The sequence below is a fragment of the Chrysochloris asiatica genome, unplaced genomic scaffold, assembly GCF_000296735.1.
Source record: "Chrysochloris asiatica unplaced genomic scaffold, ChrAsi1.0 scaffold00023, whole genome shotgun sequence".
NCBI classification, from domain to species: domain Eukaryota; kingdom Metazoa; phylum Chordata; class Mammalia; order Afrosoricida; family Chrysochloridae; genus Chrysochloris; species Chrysochloris asiatica.
Window position 1 is genome coordinate 13,776,638 of NW_006408541.1, and position 18,970 is coordinate 13,795,607.

At 47.4% G+C, this 18,970-nt stretch overlaps 1 protein-coding gene across 1 annotated transcript in view; it reads right to left on the reverse strand.

Annotated features, from left to right (window-relative positions):
* Nucleotides 1–2,025: 2,025 nt before the first annotated feature.
* DDX27 (DEAD (Asp-Glu-Ala-Asp) box polypeptide 27) overlaps nucleotides 2,026–18,970 on the reverse strand; it is a 28,153-nt gene continuing 11,208 nt past the window's right edge. The window contains exons 7-21 of the mRNA XM_006839196.1: nucleotides 18,097–18,202; nucleotides 13,452–13,625; nucleotides 12,583–12,733; nucleotides 10,591–10,690; nucleotides 10,347–10,488; nucleotides 9,436–9,589; nucleotides 8,696–8,777; nucleotides 8,410–8,587; nucleotides 6,455–6,561; nucleotides 6,152–6,254; nucleotides 3,660–3,754; nucleotides 3,429–3,561; nucleotides 2,883–2,970; nucleotides 2,177–2,251; nucleotides 2,026–2,044 (exon numbers count right to left, since the gene is read on the reverse strand). Of these exons, the coding sequence (XP_006839259.1) occupies nucleotides 2,026–2,044; nucleotides 2,177–2,251; nucleotides 2,883–2,970; nucleotides 3,429–3,561; nucleotides 3,660–3,754; nucleotides 6,152–6,254; nucleotides 6,455–6,561; nucleotides 8,410–8,587; nucleotides 8,696–8,777; nucleotides 9,436–9,589; nucleotides 10,347–10,488; nucleotides 10,591–10,690; nucleotides 12,583–12,733; nucleotides 13,452–13,625; nucleotides 18,097–18,202 (1,707 nt within the window). The remainder of the gene's footprint in view (nucleotides 2,045–2,176; nucleotides 2,252–2,882; nucleotides 2,971–3,428; nucleotides 3,562–3,659; nucleotides 3,755–6,151; nucleotides 6,255–6,454; nucleotides 6,562–8,409; nucleotides 8,588–8,695; nucleotides 8,778–9,435; nucleotides 9,590–10,346; nucleotides 10,489–10,590; nucleotides 10,691–12,582; nucleotides 12,734–13,451; nucleotides 13,626–18,096; nucleotides 18,203–18,970) is intronic.

Here is an 18,970-nt window from a genome sequence, read left to right on the forward strand (position 1 = left end):
CCACTTTTAGGGCTTGTCCCATCTGTTTCTAGATTTACCCCTGCCCTAGAGTAAGCACTTTACCCCCAGAACTGAGAGCAAAGTGGACAGGTTTCTCCTATTTTTCTCCCCTGCAAGTTAGAGGACAAATTCCCTGGAGTACATACAGGACTTCCACCCAAGCTCCCGGTGGGACAGGCAGAGTGGCAGCTGAGGTCACAGACTGATTCTTCTGGGCAGACCCATACTTGCATTCCCATAGAGGCCCAACTTCTTTCCAAGGGGCACAGCATTCCTTCTGTCCCCCTCTTCAGGGACCCCCACTCCTGGAGCTGGCAGTGTGTAATCAAAACAAGACTTCACTAGCCCTAACCCTGTTGCATAGTCCCTGAGACTGGAAGAAGTACGGCCCCCCCAGGTCAGGGGGAATTGGGGGGCAGACAGTGACCTCAGGCCCAGTGAGCTTAGGAGTGATCCAGGAACCTTGCTTTTGACGTGCGTTTGAGGCTGGTGGGGCTCCTTGGCCTGTAGTCAGACAGGGTTAGAAGCAATGCTGGTTCCCCTAGGCTCCAGATGGAAACAAGTTCACGTTCAGAGTCAGTAACACCTCTCCAACCCATTAGCCCCTTCATCTCAAACCCCTTCTACTGCAGCTTTTGCCTGGGCAGGGTTAGCATGGCAGCAGCTTCTGCCCCATACCAGGAGCCAGCCCCCAGACCTACCACCTGCATCCGTCCTCATTCCCTTAGCCCCGTGGTCCCTAGAACACTTAGGCATCTCAGGTCCTTTCTAACATGGGCGCGGCAAACCTCCCTTTCCTATGTATGCACTTCCTTTTTTGTCGTTACTATGCACTTTAGCTTATAAAGCCAATTAATAAAAATACTGACTGAGAACCTGGGCAGTCCATGTTTGTCCTCCCCTGTGAAAAGCAGCTCCAATGAGGCCATTTAACTTTTTATAATACAACTTTTATACTGTACTTGTATTTAGCTGTTGTTGAGTTCTGTTTCATCTATGGTTTTAAAAAAAAAAAAAAAAGGTCTTTTTTTATTTTTCGGTCCTATAGAAAAAAGTATGCTGAACTTTCTTTTCCTAGAGAGGACCCTGTTCCAGCTTCCCAAGCCCTCCCAGAGACGTCCAGCCACCAGTAAACATGTTATGAGGTGCCATTGAGTCTGTTCCAACTCACAGTAACCTGTATAGGGTTTTGGAGGCTTTAAATCTTCACACCCTTGAAAACTAGAGATGACAGTCCACAGGTCTGTGCTTGGCTCTTTCACATGTTTTCATGAGACACATGCAGAGCAGAGTCTTGCCCACAGCCTCTGAGCAGCTTCCAACACTAGTGGCTAAAACATGTGTTCCCAGGTAACTACGATGGATTGAAAGCTGGGGGGTGGAGTATGTGCCCCTGAACTAGTATGTGACATGCACGATAATATTCCCAAGGGTTACCTTGTAGCTTTCATCTAATTCTCCAGGGGACCTGGGATTCAGGAAAGGGTGGGATTCCCCACTCTGCGGTCCCATCTCCAGCAGTAAGTGCCTTGTGATCCCAGCCATGCAACTCTGCAAGGTTTCTGGCTGGTGACCTGCACAGTGTCAGGGGCACAGCACACACAATGTCCAGCACGTGACCAGTGCTCGATAAATGGGAGGATGTCCAGCAAGGCTTTCCCGACTCCACACACGCAGCTCACCCCTCAAACCCCATGAGGTCACATTCGTTCCACACCAGCAGAGTTGCTGGGGAGAGACAGTAATAACCCATATGATCAGAGAGGAATCCTTGCCCTACCACAAAAAACACTTTTTGATTTTGTATATTCTTTAACTAAAAGCTCATCAGCAAGAAGGGAACTTTGGCTGGTTGACTGAAATGCTTCAGGAAAAGTTACATACCCACCCCCACCTCCACCCCCCGCCCCATACCCCCATTGTTCTTGATGCACAAACGACACACACACTTCATGTATGAAAGAATTTTTTTACAGATGGGAGAAAAGGCCCCACCGCCCCAGAGGCATCTTCAGGCCACCACAGCTACTTCCTCCTCTTATACCTGTTAAGAAAATGGACAGAATTCAGATCAGCACCAAGACCACAAAGGGGAAGTGGCTCCTTTCCCAAAAAAGGCTTTCAACTCCAACCCCAGGAGCCACAGCCTCTAGCCCTCCAAGAGTACACACATTACCTGGACTTAGATTTAAAATTTCCTCCTCGCCTCTGGTGGGGCAAGCCCAGCTTTTTCCTTTCTTCAAAGGATGGTCTGGGAGAAAAGAAGCAAAGCTGAAACAGATAGGCTGTGGGACAGATGGGTACCCCGTCCCCACAGCAGCACATAGCAATACCACAGCACTGGAATGGACATTTAAGTTCTCAAAGCCAGGCGTGTCTGCATTTCCACCTATTACACTGGACTGCAAGGTTGGTGGTTCAAGCTCACCAGCCGCTCCTTGGGAAACCTTATATATGAATCAGAACCAACTCAATGGCACTTAACAACAACAATACGGGTTTGTAGAAGTCAAGGAAAGTAAGGTTAGCAAAGGTCCTTCTTCTGTATGGCATAAAATTACTTCCAAAGTTTAGCCCTTCCCCACCCACTGCCCCAGGTAGTCCTGAGAGCAACAGCAAGTCAGGCATCTTCAGGGCTCTGTAGAACAGACTGCTGAGATGTTAGATCATTCTTCTGAAAGCTCTATTTCTGATCCTGAACATGTGCCATTTCACCTCCAAGGCAGGAGGGCCTCAATACCTCTGCCTCCCGGTGGCAACCTGGGATCCCTAGACAGGTCATGGGGCACAGGAGCCCAGATAGATGTTCGAGTTTTATGTGTATGAGAATTGGAGGATGGAAGAGTCCTAGTTTTGGGCTCCATGGCGACCTCAAACCTTACCCAGCTCGATACTGCTTCAGAGCCTTCTTGCTAGTGTTGGTGAGCTCTTCATCAAATACAGATTTCTTTGCCTGCTTCTGCTTCTTGGCTGTGCACAGAGAGGAGTTAGCTGTGGCTGTGTTTGGCGCAAGTTACGAAATTCAGGCCAATGGCTCCAAGCTCAGTGGCTTGCTCTAGACTAATGGAATGCTGGCATGGATGCAAGACATCAAACCCCAGCAGAAAAATGCTTATCAGAAAATCCAGGTGTTTGCAAGAGCCCTACAATGAGATGGACCACTTAGATTGGGCCAAAGACTGTCTTCATTCCACCCTTACCCAGATCTTACAAGTAGCAAGTTAAAGACTTAGACTCTAGAGTCAAAATGGCCTAGGTTCTAAAATCCTAGTTCTTCCCACTAACCAAGGTTCCGCTCTTATACTGGAGACAATAAAAGGGCAGCTAATTACTCAAAAAGACGTGGGACATTCTTGTCCTCCCTCAAATTCCCTCCCTGACCACAAGCATAGGTTTCAGAGAGAAGCTTCCTATCTGCTCCTCGGGACTCCTGGACTGCTTACCTCTAGCTGGCTCCTCCTCAGGCATTGCTCGGGCTCTCTTGGTCCTGCGGCCCCTTTTGGCTAGCCGCTCAGCAAACATCTGCGCCTTGAGAATTTCAAACTGAGACCTTTCCTCGGCCTGGGGAGAAGGGGGAGAGATAAGAGGGTAGACCAGGCCAGGAAGCCCCTGACCCACCTGCTCTGCAGAGATCAAATGTCCCAGGGGAGGCTGCTCACTGTCATCTCCCCCTTTTTCTTGGCATCCTTCATGAACTTCTTCCTTTTCTTCTTTCCCCTTAAGGCTAAGTCAAACTCCTGCAGAGCCTTGGCAACTGGGAGGAAAAGAGGACACAAGATTTCAGGAACAGTTTGTAGCACACACAGATCTCAACTGGTCATAAAAGTTTAAAATGAAAAGCAGTTACTTTTTCTCCTGGGGGTCACCGCCACCCCATCAGATCACATGCTTGTTCCACTATAGCCATGTGAGGCATTCGTTATCTATCGACTTCCTGTTATGAAAGCTAAGGATTTAGTTCACAGAGAGCCCTCGTGGTACAGTGGTCAAGCACTCAACTGCTAACCAAAATATCGGTGGTTCAAGTCCACCAGCTGCTTCTTAAAAAAAAATCTGAGGCCCTTTGGACATTTACATAAACATGTATTTTTTGTTTTGAAAAAAAAAAAAAAAAAACTAACCATAAATAAAAGACAGCTGAGGCCATCTGTTTCTGTAAACATCTACAGCTTTGGAAACCCTACTCGACAGCATTGGGTTTAGTACTGCCCCATACATCTCACAAGGACAGTTTTAACTGTTTTTAACAGGAAGACTGAACATAAAGACACCCTTATTGTTAAATAAAGGAGCCCTACTGGCACCGTGGGTAAAGTGCTCAATCGTATACAGAAAGATTGTTCAAATCCACCAGCCTCTGTACAGGAGAAAGACACGGGAACTTATTTTCATCAGGATATCCAGCCTTTAGGAACAAACCACAGCCCCCAGGATCCTGGCAGTGCCCGACAACCATTACTGACGCTCTGACTGGCATTCTAATGGAGCAGGAGAAAAGTGCCCTAAAGCAGCATTCTGACTCTGAACTAAAGCTTTTCCTGGAGAATACCTTTCAGCCAAATAACCAACAGGCCCATGAAATAAACAGTAATACCCGAATGGGACATGTTCCTTAAAATAATCAAAAGGGCAACATTTGCCCAAAAGTTAACATGAGAAGGCAGGAAGGGGTAGAAAACTTGGACAAAAGCAAACAGGGAACCCAGAGTGGAAATACGGAAACTGCTGACAAATTGTGGGCATATAACCAATGTCATGGAATATTTTATATACAAACTATCAAATGGGAAACGAATTTGCTCTGTACGTAAACATTCATCTACAGCACGATAAAAAAAACTTTTAAAATAAAGATAGCCAATGAAGTAGTTTTTAAAAAAACAGATCCACCGTCTGGAAACCCCTGGAGGGTGGCTATGAGTCAGAGCCGACTGGTCATCAGCAGGGGACATCAAATACAGTGTTTCTTTCCTTTTTTTCCCCAACTTGTTTTGTTGTGGAGAATAAGGACAACATTTCTTAAGTGGCTGGTACAACCTCGATGGAAACACATTGCAAATACACACCCTGTGACCCAGCCATTTCACTTTTGGGAATTCATCGTGCAAGTCAGAGGTACTTGCTTGACTGTGAAAGGGATTCTGTAGAGGTTTTCATTACGTCATTGTTCATAAAAGCAGAAGCCTGGAAACAACTGCAACGCCGTTCAACAAGGGACTAAACCAAGAAACACTGTTAGCATCAAGTCGATGCGGGTTCCTAGCGACCCTATAGATAGAGCAAGACTGTCCTGGACCGGCTTCAAGGCCACAGTCTTTATAAGAGCAGACTGTCACGTCTTACCCCCAAGCAGCGGCTGGTAGGTTAGAACTGCTGACCTTTCAGTTAGCTGTAGGATAAGCATTGGACTACATTAACCACAAGGTCCGTAGCTCAAAACCACCAGCCACTCTAAGGAAGAAAGATGAGGCTATTGACTTCTGTAAAGATTCATAGCTCTGAGTCCTGGGGTGGTGCCGTGGGTTAATGCGCTGGACTGCAAAGTCAGTTTGAACCACGAGGTCGGCGGTTCAAGCTCACCAGCTGTTCCTTGGAAACCCTATACAAGGTTGCTATGGGTCGGAACAAACTCGATGGAATTTAACCCCCACCAGCACCTCCTACAAGGTCACTATGAGTTGGAATACATTCAATGGCAGTGGGAAATGACTCCACGTTTCCATCTTACAGGGAGAACCTCATTTATCTAACAGTGCTGTTGGGAGCCTGGGAGGTCCTAAATAAATGACGTTCTACGTGTGAGACGGAAACATGGAGCCATTTCCCACTGTCATCAACTCGATGTTGTTAAGTGCCGTTGAGTCGGTTCCGACTCATGGTGAACCATAAAGAGTTTCCAAGGAGTGGCTGGTGGGTTTGAACTGCCAATCTTGTGGTTAATAGTCCAATGTTGAGCCTACAGCACCATACACACACACAAGTACATACATACACACAAGCACACATATGTATACTATACAGTGAGCTACAAATTATGAAATTAAGTGGAAAAAAAAACAAGCTGTCAAACAATGTAAATTCTTTTGTGTTGAGACAACAGGGGTAAGTTGGGGGAAGATAGTGAATACAGATTAAATATCTCCTGCCTTACTTTTCTCCTTCTTCCGTTCCTCTTTAGTCTGGAACCAGCTCCTCTCTGGTTCTTGGTTCGGGGCCTCCTTCCCCTTCTCCAGAAGGCGCTTTGCTGTGCTGATCTGAGGGCACAGCAAAAGGGGGCTGATGTGGCCACTGCCCACCACAAAACCCATTATCTGATAACAAAGAACACAGCAGCTTGGGCCTCCTGAGGCTACGTTTGCCAGCCCAGACCCGCCAGAGGTTGAACTGTGCAGTGACCTAGGCAGCCTGCTTCCGGACGCAAGCCTGCAGGTGAGTGGCCAGCTCACTGCCTCACCTGAGCTTCTGACTGCTGCATCTCCTTCTCCTCAGCCTCCAGCTGCAGGACCGCGTACACGTCCTTCTCCATTTTCTCAATCTTATCCCGGAATTTGAGGATGACATCTTGAGGGAAGAGAATGAAGAGGACTTCAACACTAAGTAAGGGCTATGTTCAGTGCTATGTGCCACCCAGTCAATTTCCAATTCTGACTCACAGTGACCCTACAGGACAGGAGAACTGCCCCACAGGGCTTCCAACATTATGAGTTTTATGGACGCAGATTGCCGTATCTTTTTCCCACAGAGGAGCTGGTAGGTTCAAACCGCTGAGCGTTCAGATGGCAGCAGGGAACTGAACTGAAATGCCACATACCAGATGAAAATAAAAGGAGCTCTGGTAGTGTACTGCTAACAAGGTCATTAGTTCAAAACTACCAGACATTCCGCAGGAGAAATATGAGGCTTTCTGTTCCCATACAGATATACAGCCTCGGAAACCCCATGCAGGGTCGCTATGGGTTGGAACCGACTCAACAGCACAAAACCACCAGATGGAACTAACGTAGATGTGAATGTACTGACATAGAAAATGCGCCATGTGACTTCCTGTTGCTTCTCCAAGAGCAGTCCCTGCCTGCCTCTCCTCTTCTCTTCCCCAGTGCTCAGCTCTTCTGGCCTGCCTTCTCTTACACACTCAGAGCGTGAGCCTTCACTTAGGTACTCTGCCTGGCACACTCCGTCTGCAGATCCCTCTGGACCCCTCTTCCTGTCATCCAGGCCTCCTTTCAAATGGCATCTGCTGAGAGGCCTTTCAAGAGCGGCTTTCCTAGAGCAGAACACCCCTGCACTCACTCGGCTCCATTCTCAACCACAGTTCTCTACCCAGCAGAACAGCAGCAGCTTTGCTTTGTTCCCCACGGCACCTCCAGCACCAAGAGGAGAAGAAACGGTGCCTGGCCCTCAGCGGTGCTCAATCATTGTCCGTTGATTAAATGAATGAAATGGAAAAGTACCAACAAAAGACGCCTGCATGGGCGAAGAGGCCTGAAGAAGCCTGTACCTAAATGCTCACAGCGATGGACTCTGAGGCGGAATGAGGTGGTTGTCTTTATTGTTTTTCACCAGTTACTAACAGCGAACACATACTATTTTTGTAACTTTGTAACAATCAATTTCAAGAAAGATGTGCTTGATAGGACCCCTATGCCCTGGTGGCACAGTGGGTAAGCTATCTGAAAAGTTGGTGGATCTAATCCACCAGAGAGAAATGTGACAGGAGGTCTATTTCTATAAAGGCTGTTGTTGTTGTGAAGTGCCATCGACTCAGTTCTGACCCACAGTGACCCTGTGTAGGGTTTTCGAGGAGCAGCTAGTGAGCTTGAACCACCGACCTTGTAGTTCAAACAGCTTTGCAGTCTGGCGCATTAACCCACAGCATCACAAAGGCTGCAGTCATGGAAATAACATAGTTTTACTGGTGTGGTGCTGCAAGATAAGCATTGCACTGCAAGGTTGGTTTGAACCACAAGGTCAGTGGTTCAAATTCACCAGCAGCTCCTTGGAAAATCTATACAGGGTTATTATGAGTGGGAACCAACTCAGATGCAATTAACACCACCACCACCACCACCAACACCATCCTACAGGGTCACAATGAGTCAGAACTGACTCAGGGGCAATGGGTATCTATGAGAACAACAAAAAAGAACGGAAGCCATCCCAAGAGAATGAGACTCCATCTGTCTACCCACAGCCCCGACACCAAGCAAGGGGCCAGCAGGGACTGTGGTTGGAAAAAGAACTACGTGTAGAGCAGTGTTTCCAACCTTGTTGTTAATCACTTACACAGACTGACCCGTTGGTCTGTGCCCAGAGAGGTGAGGGATGGGAGTCAAACCTAGCTCCTGACAGCAAAGAACCAAAGCATCTGCTCAAAGCTCCCCCCGGCCCTACAGTCATGCTGCTGCTCACCTTGAGGTAGGATCCGGGCCTTCACAGGGGCCTTGGCAGACTTCACAATCTCCTTCAGCATCTTCCGTTCCTCTTCTCCCACCAGAGACACCGAGCGCCCAGCCCTCCCCGCACGTGCTGTCCGCCCCACCCGGTGGACATAGTGCTTGATGGTGTTGGGCATCGTGAAGTTGATAACCTGGAAGGTCAAGATGGAGCATCTGTCAGAGCTGGGGAATGCCAGGAGATGGCTGTGCCAGGAGATGGCTGTGCAAGAGAGAGGTGAAGGAAGAGGAGGACTGCTCACCGTTTTCACACCGTCAATGTCAAGTCCACGAGCTGCTACGTCTGTGGCCACTAGGATGTCAATCTGTTCATCTTTAAAACGCCTAGAGACAGCCACAAACAGAGACGCTTGCCCTGGTGCCCTGTTCGAGCACAGTAGGGACAGACAACCACAGCCCATCCAATATCCACACCCATCTTTCAACCAACCATCCCACAGAGCAGGTGGAGGACTGAGGATGGGAGTGGAAGCAGGAATCTCACACACATCACACTTTGGGAACCACTGAGTAAGTCCAGGGCAGGGGGCCTATGCAAATGCCTAAGAGGTTCTTTCAAAACCAGCTCTCAGCTCCCTGGTGACAAATGGGGGTGGAACAGAGCTCTGGAGGCCCACTCCTTTCTGCTTTATGGTGAGACCACCAAAATCATCATTGGTTATTATGACAGTTAAGCCACACGGAAAAGCCCATGGAACAGGATGTGGGGAAGAAATGGCTGTTGGCTCTGACTGTAACTCTTGTTCATCAAAGCGATGCACAGGCTGTGTCTTTCCAGCTGTCCCATAGTCCGGGGACACCAGCCTCACCCTCTGCCAGCCTAGGAAGTCAGAGGTCTGAATGTTTACAAGACACGACCTTGCAGGGCTTGGGGTAACTAAGAATACTGTATGCCTTGGCTCTAACCTGACTCTCAGGTGAAGAGGGTGCCCTTGAGGGCCTGACTTGGAGGGGTGGGCCCTGAGCCCCATGTGGGCTTTACCGGAGGGCCTCCAGCCGCTGCGTCTGGGACAGGTTGCCGTGGAGCTCGCCCACCTGCAGCCCCATGAGCCCCAGAAGGATATGCATTCGGTGGGCCTGCTTCTTGGTCTGGGTGAACAGCATCACGTGGTCGGTGAAGGTTCTCGTCAACAGAGCTGGCAGGGGGACAAGAGTGAGCAGCCAGTTGTCTCTGAGTCTCCTAATCAATGCCACACACACCCACCACCTGCTAGGTGCCTGGCACGGAAAGACAGGCAAGGCCACAGCCTGTGAAACTCCAACTCCAAGACAAAGTCCAATGTGCAAGGATGAGTTATGCCGTGTGAGCAGGTGAAGGCGGATGGGGTCACCTTTGAGATCTAGGAGATGATCCGAGCAAGAACTGCTCAGTGGGTTTAAGAAAGAAGGCTCCGATTAGGGGACAGCACAGCCAGAGGCAGGGAGGGCCAATCGCGGGAGTCTGACAGGGCGCAATGGAAGCCACAGGAGGGATGTGAACAAGGAAGTAACAGGAGTGAACGCTGGCTGCTCTGTGATCATTTCCAATGACCCCGAGTGTGGGGCACTACAATGGGAGACCAGAGGAGAAGCACAAGAGCAGTTAGGAGGTGCCTGCAGGAATCCAGAGACAGATAGGAGTGGTCTGGACTAAAAGGCCAGAGGGGGCAGGTGGCGGGGAGTAGCTGGGCATCCAGGACACAGAAAGTGCAGAAAGGTGGGTGGGGGTGGTGAGGTGAGAAGAAAGAGCGAACGACTCAGAAAAAGAGCCGAGGCGAAGCCATGCGGCTCGATGGGTTAGGAAAACGGGGCATTGGCAGCTCAGGAATAAACCCAGTGCTCTAGTGTGGGCACCAGGGATGTGCCCACTCCCATACTCCCAGCCAGACTCCCCAGCCAGCCCTGAAACTTCACCTGCCACGATGGCCTCCCGATCCCCTTCCCGATTGGGCCGGATCCGGATGAATTCCTGCCGCAGGAAGGGAGCCACATCCGTGTTGCTGTTCACAAATATGCGGACGGGATTTTTCAAGGAGACGGAAGCCAGGTCTTTCACCTGTCCAGCATAGGAGAGGTTAGCAGCTCTGTGAGAAGGCTGTCCGCGGCTAACAACAGCCCTGGTTGCCCAGCCCAGCCTCGGCACTGGCCCTCCATTCACCTCGTCGGTCATTGTGGCAGAGAAGAGCATGGTCTGGCGGTGGTGGGAGCACATCCGGATGATCTCCTTCATCTGCTCCTCAAAGTACTCATCCAGCATCCTGGCAGGCAGGGGGAGGAAGGAAGGCACAAACACAGACTGAGCCCTCGTGTGCCCCAGTGGAGCGGAGCAAACAGGCCTTGATTTTGTGGTGCTGCTTGTCTGGTGTCACTCACATGATGACTATTATCAGCAGTACTGCAGGGAGCACTGATGACACTGTGGGATAAGCACTGGACTACTAACCACAAGGAGTCCTGGTGTGGCACTGCAGGTTAACACACTGGACTGCAAGGTCGGTTTGAACCACTAGGTCGGCGGTTCAAACTCTCCCAGGTGTTCCTCAGAAACCCTATACAGGGTCCCCATGGGTCAGAATCAACTTGACACCATCAACTATTCACAAGGTTGTCAGTTCAAAGCCTCCAGCTGCTCCAAGGGAGAACTATGAGGCTTTCTGGTCCTATATAGATTTACAGCCTTGGACATTGTATAGGGCTCCTACAAGTCAGAGCTGACTAGACAGCACCTAGTACTATTGTGGAAAGCAGTGAGCGTTCAGTAGTAGGCTGCTTACCTTCCATAGGGGAGACCCGGGTCAAATTCCCAGCCACTAGAGCCCAACTAAGTATAGCCACCACTCGTCTGCCAACGGTGGCTTGAATGTTGCTATGATGCTAGACAGCTTTCAGTGGAACTTCCAGACTAAGACTACAAAGAAAGACCTGGCAATCGTGCATGAAGCTGTCATGAGTCATGGGCTGAGTTGACAACAGTTAATAACATAAATATTACTATTCCTTTACTGTTGCACCAAGATTTCACCAAGAATTATCATTTTGCCAGATAAATTTTTTTGCTGACTTACAAATTTAATTTAAAACTTCACCCCTAAATATTTCAGCACTTATCTCCTACACAACCAATGTTATTACCATACTCAAAAAATACAACTTGTGTTGTGTTGTTAAGTGCCATCAAGCTGGTTTCAACTCACAGCAACCCTGTACTGAGTTTCCGAGGACTTGCTGGTGAGCTTGAACCACCTATCTTGCAGTTCAAATGACCTTGCAGTCCAGCACATTAACCCACGGTGCCACAAAAGGAGCAATATAATTTAGTTCTTGGATAATACCTGAAGTCCACATTCAAATTCCCTAAATGTGCCTGAAAGCCATTTGAAAGCCATCGTCCATTTTTTCAGTTCAGGAACCAAAATCCAAGTACATTTGGTTGTCACATCTCTTTCCAAACAAAAATTTTCAACCCACTACTGCAGAGTCAATTCTGACTCCTGGTGACCCTGAAGGACACAGTCGCAACGCTCCATCAGGGTTCTAGGGCTGGACTCTTGATGGACGCAGACTGTCCAGTTTCTCTCCCAGAGCAGCTGGGGAATTCAAACCACTGAGCCTTCGGTTGCCAGCTGAGCACTTAACCACTGAGCCACTATTAATCTATGAAAGTCTCCTCATCCCCCTTTCTGGGGGGGACTTTACTAACACCGACACTTTGGAAGAGTCGTGGAGGCTGCCCAGCATCAGGACTTGTCCTCTATGTCCTGGTGACTGGGCTCTGACCAGTCCTGTGGGAGAATGGGAACAGCCGCCCACATGCCACGCTCTGCCTCACTGAGAGGCCGGAACATGTGCCAGCCCTGCTGAAGTGAGGCTCTCCTCCGCTGGAGAAGTCACGTGAGGTCTGCTAGCCCTCTCCTCACCATGCAGGACCCTCCCCTCATTGTAACGAATACTCCATCAGTGAGAGCAGAGTTAATGCCAATCTTCCATCAGACTCCTGTCTGAGAGCATCACGTCCAGCACTTAGCGAACATGTCTCCTCAGGCTGAGTCCTTTCCACAGCCTCTCCTTAGACTTAGGAGACACTTGGCATCTTCGAGATGGCAGGCTAACATCTGGGGGCATGGGGGTTGGGACCTGCCCTCAAGGGTACCTGTCAGCCTCATCCAGGATGAGCACCTCGATGCTGCTCAGGTGGAAGGAAGGACAGTTGTGGAGGTGGTCAATAAGCCGGCCCGGGGTGGCGATGAGGATGTCTGGTGCCGCCCTAAGAGCTGCTTCCTGAGATTTCACGTCCAGTCCGCCTAGAAAGAAAGGTCCACAAGGCAGCCAGCCCAATCACTCACTTCATGCATGCCTGTCACCTGCCAGCTCCCATGCCAGGTGCTAAGGACATGCAGAGGAATGACAGACTGACAAAGTCCCTGCTCCCGTGGATTTTAGAGTGTGTGGGAAAGTCAGTACTTCATTATAATTGTGCTACATGCAAAAAGAAAACCAAAACTGAAAACACAAAGGTCTGCAGAATAGAATGACTCTGACATCCAGGGTTGGGAGAGGCAGCTGAGAACACAGACACTGTCCAAAAGACACCCCAGACTGCCACCTGCCTAAAAAGGGTAAATGGAGCACAGGCTCTACTCTGACACACATGGGGTTGCCATCAATTGGTGGCTGAAACCAAACAAAAAGCTAGTAAAAGGAAGGTGTTCAGGTACTGTGACTGCGTACCTGCACTGGAAAAACAATGCCCACCCAACCAACTTGATTCACTCACTACTCATGCTAAGCACCAATGAGAACTGAAATCCAATTTGGTACCAAGGGGGAAAAATCCTGTTTATGTCAGAATTGCTTAAACTGCACCAACCCCTGGCCTCCACTCTTCACTACTGAACTGTCACCCCAGGCTGTAGGTGGATACAGTCAACACAGGACCCTTTCCTGACAATCATCATCCTCAGATGTCTATGCTTACTGGGCCCTGGTCTCTGGGGCTGACAGCCCTCAATGGAAACTTACCCACAGCTAAGCAGGTGGTGATGTTGCAGAACTGGGCCAGCTGCTTGGTGACGGAGTGCACCTGGATGCCCAACTCCCGGGTGGGGACCAGTACCAGCACACGAGTCACTGCAGCCTGGCGGGGCTTGTAGATCAGTCGCTCCAAGACCGGCAGGGCAAAAGCAGCAGTTTTACCTAGAGAATAGAGCAGCAAACAAGCAGTGAGAAGGGGGTGTTGGTTCCTTTGCGTTTAGGGCTTCAGGGAGCACACACAGAGAACCTTCAGATCTGGTCAGGAAGGGCTGAAACTCATTTTTCAGAGGACTGTTTTGTGGAATCAAACCACATGGTTCAATGCAAAAAGTCTGAGAACTACAAAAAAACTTCTAGAGAGTAAAACTCTTTGTTACCTAACTCTATTGCCCATCTTTTTTTGTTTAATGTACAGAAATAGAAAATATAATTTCAAAAACTACTGTGGTGTCTGCATGTGTATAAGCATAAACAGTTAATTAGGTTCCCACTTGACAATGTCTATACAAATGATTCAGTGACATTCGCTATACTTTTCACAATGTCAACCATCTCTAGAACTGCATTCTGGTTGTTCCATTTCTTGAATACTAGTTTCCCTAAGTAACTGTTGACCTTTTGATCTTGTACAGATGTTGTTTTTTTTAATGCAGCCACATACTCACAGATTCCACCCTTTATTTTGTGTCCCAATCTCCTATTGCACTAAAAAAAGGTGACCTCACTATATCACGGAGTCCTCTAGTGTCCATTGGTCCAGTTAAGTTTGGACTTTTTAAGAATCTGAGTTCTGTTCTGCTTTTGTCTCCCTTTATTTCAAGGGTCCACTTATGGTGACCCTGATCAGAATGGCGGCAGTGGTAGCTGGGCACTGCTGAGTAGACAGAGGCTTGGCCATCAGCTCTGTAGACTAGTTTCTCCTCTGGGATGACTCGGGTTTCCTCTTTCTTTTTGTTTCTGATGAGTACAGACCAACAGCTGTATCTTAGATGGCTGCTTGCAAGCTTTTAGACCCCAGACACCATTCAGCTCATTAGGATGCGTAAGAGGAACTCTGTGAACTGTACCGTGCCAATGACTGAGTTGTCCCATGAGACTAAGGTCCTAAATCTTCAAAACCCAGACAAGCCATCTTACGAGATGGTTGCTTATGTCTGAGAAGTATCTGTGACTGTGTCCTCCATGAAGACATGTGCACGCACACACCTCTCACACAGACATGCAACGAAAGAGTCATTTTAAGGAGATTTACTACATATTCTGTTTGTGACTTCTTAATAACATACAAAATACAAAAAAAAAAATTTATTTCAAATAAATTTTCAAAACAGCAATATATAGTTCCCCGTTGCTTTAAATATTTTTTTATATGTTTACACCATTTTTTTAAATAGCTTCACAGAAGTCCATGACATGAAGATCTGTGTGATATAATTCACAGATCTCTTCTGGTTGGAAATGTACACTGTGCTTCAGCAGCATGCATTGGGGTGATGTGATGTGTGCACACACACTAGCAAATCTTTACTCCTCTGAAGGGTCTATCAAGGCAGGACCAGGAAGCCATGGTCACCTAGTTATACCATGAAACCTAAAAACTCAGCCAGAGCCTTTAAAGCTGTATCCTGCTCCCAAACCCCAGCGCCTAACACATATCCTTTAGAAAGCTGAAGATGGCCTGGCTTTGATATCTGCTGTTCCACGCTAAGTGGGACGCCAGCTGCCATGAGTCAGAATCATCTCGGTGACACCCCACCACCACCACCATCCCACTGCTTGGTGAAGGGCTTGTAGGGACTATTGTTGGCAATTTCCTATGTATCTACAATCATTCCAAAAGAAAACGATCAAAATTAGATTCTTTATTGTCTGGAATATACCATTACATCACATTTTTGGGGATTAAAATATTAATCTCCTATAGTTATGGTGTGGTGTTATGGGATAATGTACTGGGCCACAAGGTTGGTGGTTCAAATTCACCAGCCACTCCTTGGAAATCCTATGCAGGATCACTATGAGTCAAAACCGACTCAAAAGCACTTAACAACAATATATAGATCAACACTAAAAATCTAGTAAAACATATGTAAAAAATCACACTTGGACTTGTGAGGAGTCCCTACAGGGCACAAACAGTTAAATGCTAACAGCAAGCCAAAAGATTGGTGGTTCAAATCCACCCCAAGGCACCACAAAAGACCTGCCTGGAAATCTGCTTCCAAAAGGTCCCAACTGTGAATATGCTATGCAGCTGATCTCCCCAACACTCCTGGGGTCACCAATAGTCAGAAATGAGTCAACAGCAACACTAGAAACGTAAGAAGGCTGGTGGACTGTCCGTATTTAAGTTACACTCCATTTAAAAGTTGTTGTTGTTGTTGTTAAGTGCCATCGAGTCGGTTCCGATTAAAAAGTACCAAATACAAATTTCACAACAGCACATGTCTCGACATACATATGAAGTAGCTCTGTAGGACACACGCAGGAACCCAAGGTCAGTTTGAACCAAACATTCAAACTCACCAGCTGCTCCTCAGAGACCTATAGTGCTTTGGGTAGATATGAGTCGGAACTGACTCCAGGACAAGAAAAGAACCCCATGCTTAACAGTGCCATTTGCCTAAAAAAGGAGGGAAAGTTCTACGTCTGTATTTGCATTTGAATTGAAATGCATTTCCATTACATTTGCATTTGAAAAACTTTTGGAAGCTAACCAAGAACAGTGGTTGGGGTTGAAGACTTTTATTGCAGACCTTTCTGAAGTGTTTCATTTTTGAACCATGTAAATTAATCATCTATTTAGAAATTTAAATTAAAAAAAATAATAACAAAGAGTAAAGAAACTAAAGACCTACCTTGGAGACACTCACTACAGGTTCTGTTCCAGCCCACGGCAAAAAAGGGAATATCACAAGTCACTTGTCTTTTTGGGATTCCCCAGTGCACACACATTAAGAGGTTTACACTATACCATTGTCTGTTGTCCATTAAGTGTGCAAGAGCATTAAGAAACAGTTTGTAACATTGTGAGAATGAACAAAATGTGAGAGACACGAAGTGAGCACGTGCTCTTGGAAACAGAAACATAGCACTACAATTTGTGACTAAGTCGCTTGACAAGAGTTGCTACAAACCTTTAATTTGTAACAACAACAAACAAACAAACTCAGTATCTGCAGAGCACAACACAGTGAGGAGAATAAAACAAAGTGTGTCAAAAATCAACACAAGCCAGGCCTTCTCAATCTCTGAAAACCCTCTCATCTACCTGCATTTCGTTAGGTCAAATTACTAAATAGTGGTGGTGGTTATGTGCCAGGGAATCAGTTGTGACTTAATGGAGTCGGTTCTGACTCACAGCGACCCTGTATACGGTTTCCAAGGCTTACGGAAACAGAAAGCCTCATCTTTCTCCCGTGGAACAGCTGGTAATTTCAAACAGTCAAACTGCTGACCCTGAGGTTAGCAGCAGGATTTGTAACCACTATGCTACCAGAGCTCCTTTATAAATAGAGTAGAATGCTTCTCATAACACTTTTCAGAGTTGGGATATGTCTAGCCAAACTGCCTCCAAAGAGCAAGAACCATTTAACCTCCTGCCAACACCCTGTGAATGTGCAAAAAAGTACAGGGGTTCTTGACCTTCCTCAAACATGCAGAGAGGCATCAGTAAAATTACACTGGCTTTAGGATTTAGAATGCAAAGAGGCATACACTTGTCCCCTCACCCCCCAGCGGCTTTGTGGTTTGGAAGAAGAGGCCAAGAGCAGCCACCAGTGACCCAGGCAGTGCAGACCACACACAACGCCATCATTTGTCATCTGTGGCGTGACAAGACACGGAGGATGCTCCCTGTGAAAGCCGGTGGCTGTACTCTGTGGGACCAGCACAGACTCACAGTGAATAGGGTTTGGGTTTTGCCTGCATCACTGTACTCTAAGGACTGGACAGTTCAATCCTCTCTCCCCAGCTCGGGGCAGGAGCCAGAGGGAGCTAATTCCAGAAGAGCAGAAACAAAGTAAACAGTCTGTGAAGAGCTGCAATGCAGACAAATGGGAAACACGTCAATTCAAAGTTCCCAAGAATCTTCAGAAGGCAAAATTCTAAACTAGGTTGTCTACGCAATTCTGACTCACAGTGAACCCTTGGGTGCCCAGGAGAACTGCACCCCATAAGGTTTTTAAGACTACAAATAAACAGGTCTTTTTTCTGAGGTGCCTTTGCATGGGTTCAAACCATCCAACTTTCAGTTAAAAGTCAAGCACTTAAACATTGACAACACCCAGGGACTCCAAAAAATCTTCAAAAGCCATTATAACCATCAGTGCAATAAGACTTGCTGTGAACTTTAAATAATAACGTTGTTTGTTGCTGTTGCTGTGTGCCACTGAGTCGGCTCTGAATCACAGTAACCCAGTATAGAGTTTCTAAGAGTGGCTAGTGGGTGTGAACTACCAACGTTGCGTTACCAGTCCAGTGCTCATCTTAAGTCACCACACCAGGGATCAGTAAAAATAACAGCACATACCAAGACTTAAATGATAACAATATTAATAATTTAGCCAGTTGGCGTTTGGTGTTATTCTGGGTTCAACATCCCTCTGCCCCCTTGAGTCCCTGGTCCTTTTACCTGTCCCGGTGGCTGCACAGGCACAGATGTCCTTCCCCAGCAGCCCCACAGGTATACAAGCCTTCTGGATCGGGGTGGGCTGCTTGAAGCCCATAGCTGAGATGGCCTGAAGAAAACACAGTGTCAACAGAGGAGGAAGGGGGTTTCAGCACAAAGCCAACGGCAGCTTACAAGCAGGTGGCATCTATACCAATCCCTCTAGCCCTTCACTCCTCACACACTAATCAAGTGCCTACTGTGTGCCAGGCACTAAGTTCTAGGCACTGAGGATATAGCAGTGAAGCAAAGAAATAAAAATTACGTGAGATATGTATAGGTTAAACACACACAAAAAAACCTATATAAGATACGTATAGATCACATATAGAGAAATGAAACTCTGTAACATACTTAGCAACCACAACTAAAACAGGGTACGTATAGATTATACGTTGCTGTTGTCAAGTGCCGAATCAGTTTCAATTAACAGCAACCTTATATAAGGCTTTCCGAGAAGGGGCCGGAAGGTTTGAACCCCAGACCTGTGGTTATCAGTCCAGTGCTTATCCTACGGCACCACACCAGGGCTCCATATTCTACATAAAGAAAGAAAATCTATATATGTATGTTGCTGCTATTAAGTGCCATCAAGTAGGTTCCAACTCATAGTGACCCTATATAGGGTTTACAGGGAGTAGCTGGTGGGTTTGAACCACCAACCTTGAGGTTAGCAGTCCAGTACTGATCCTACAGAGCAAAATCAGATACACACATATAAAGAGATACAACCTATATAAGATAAGGGTCCTGGTATGGCAGAACCGATTCAATAGCACTAAGCAAAGAGAACAAACATCTATACAACAAGATATATATAGATGCCCTTGTGAATCTT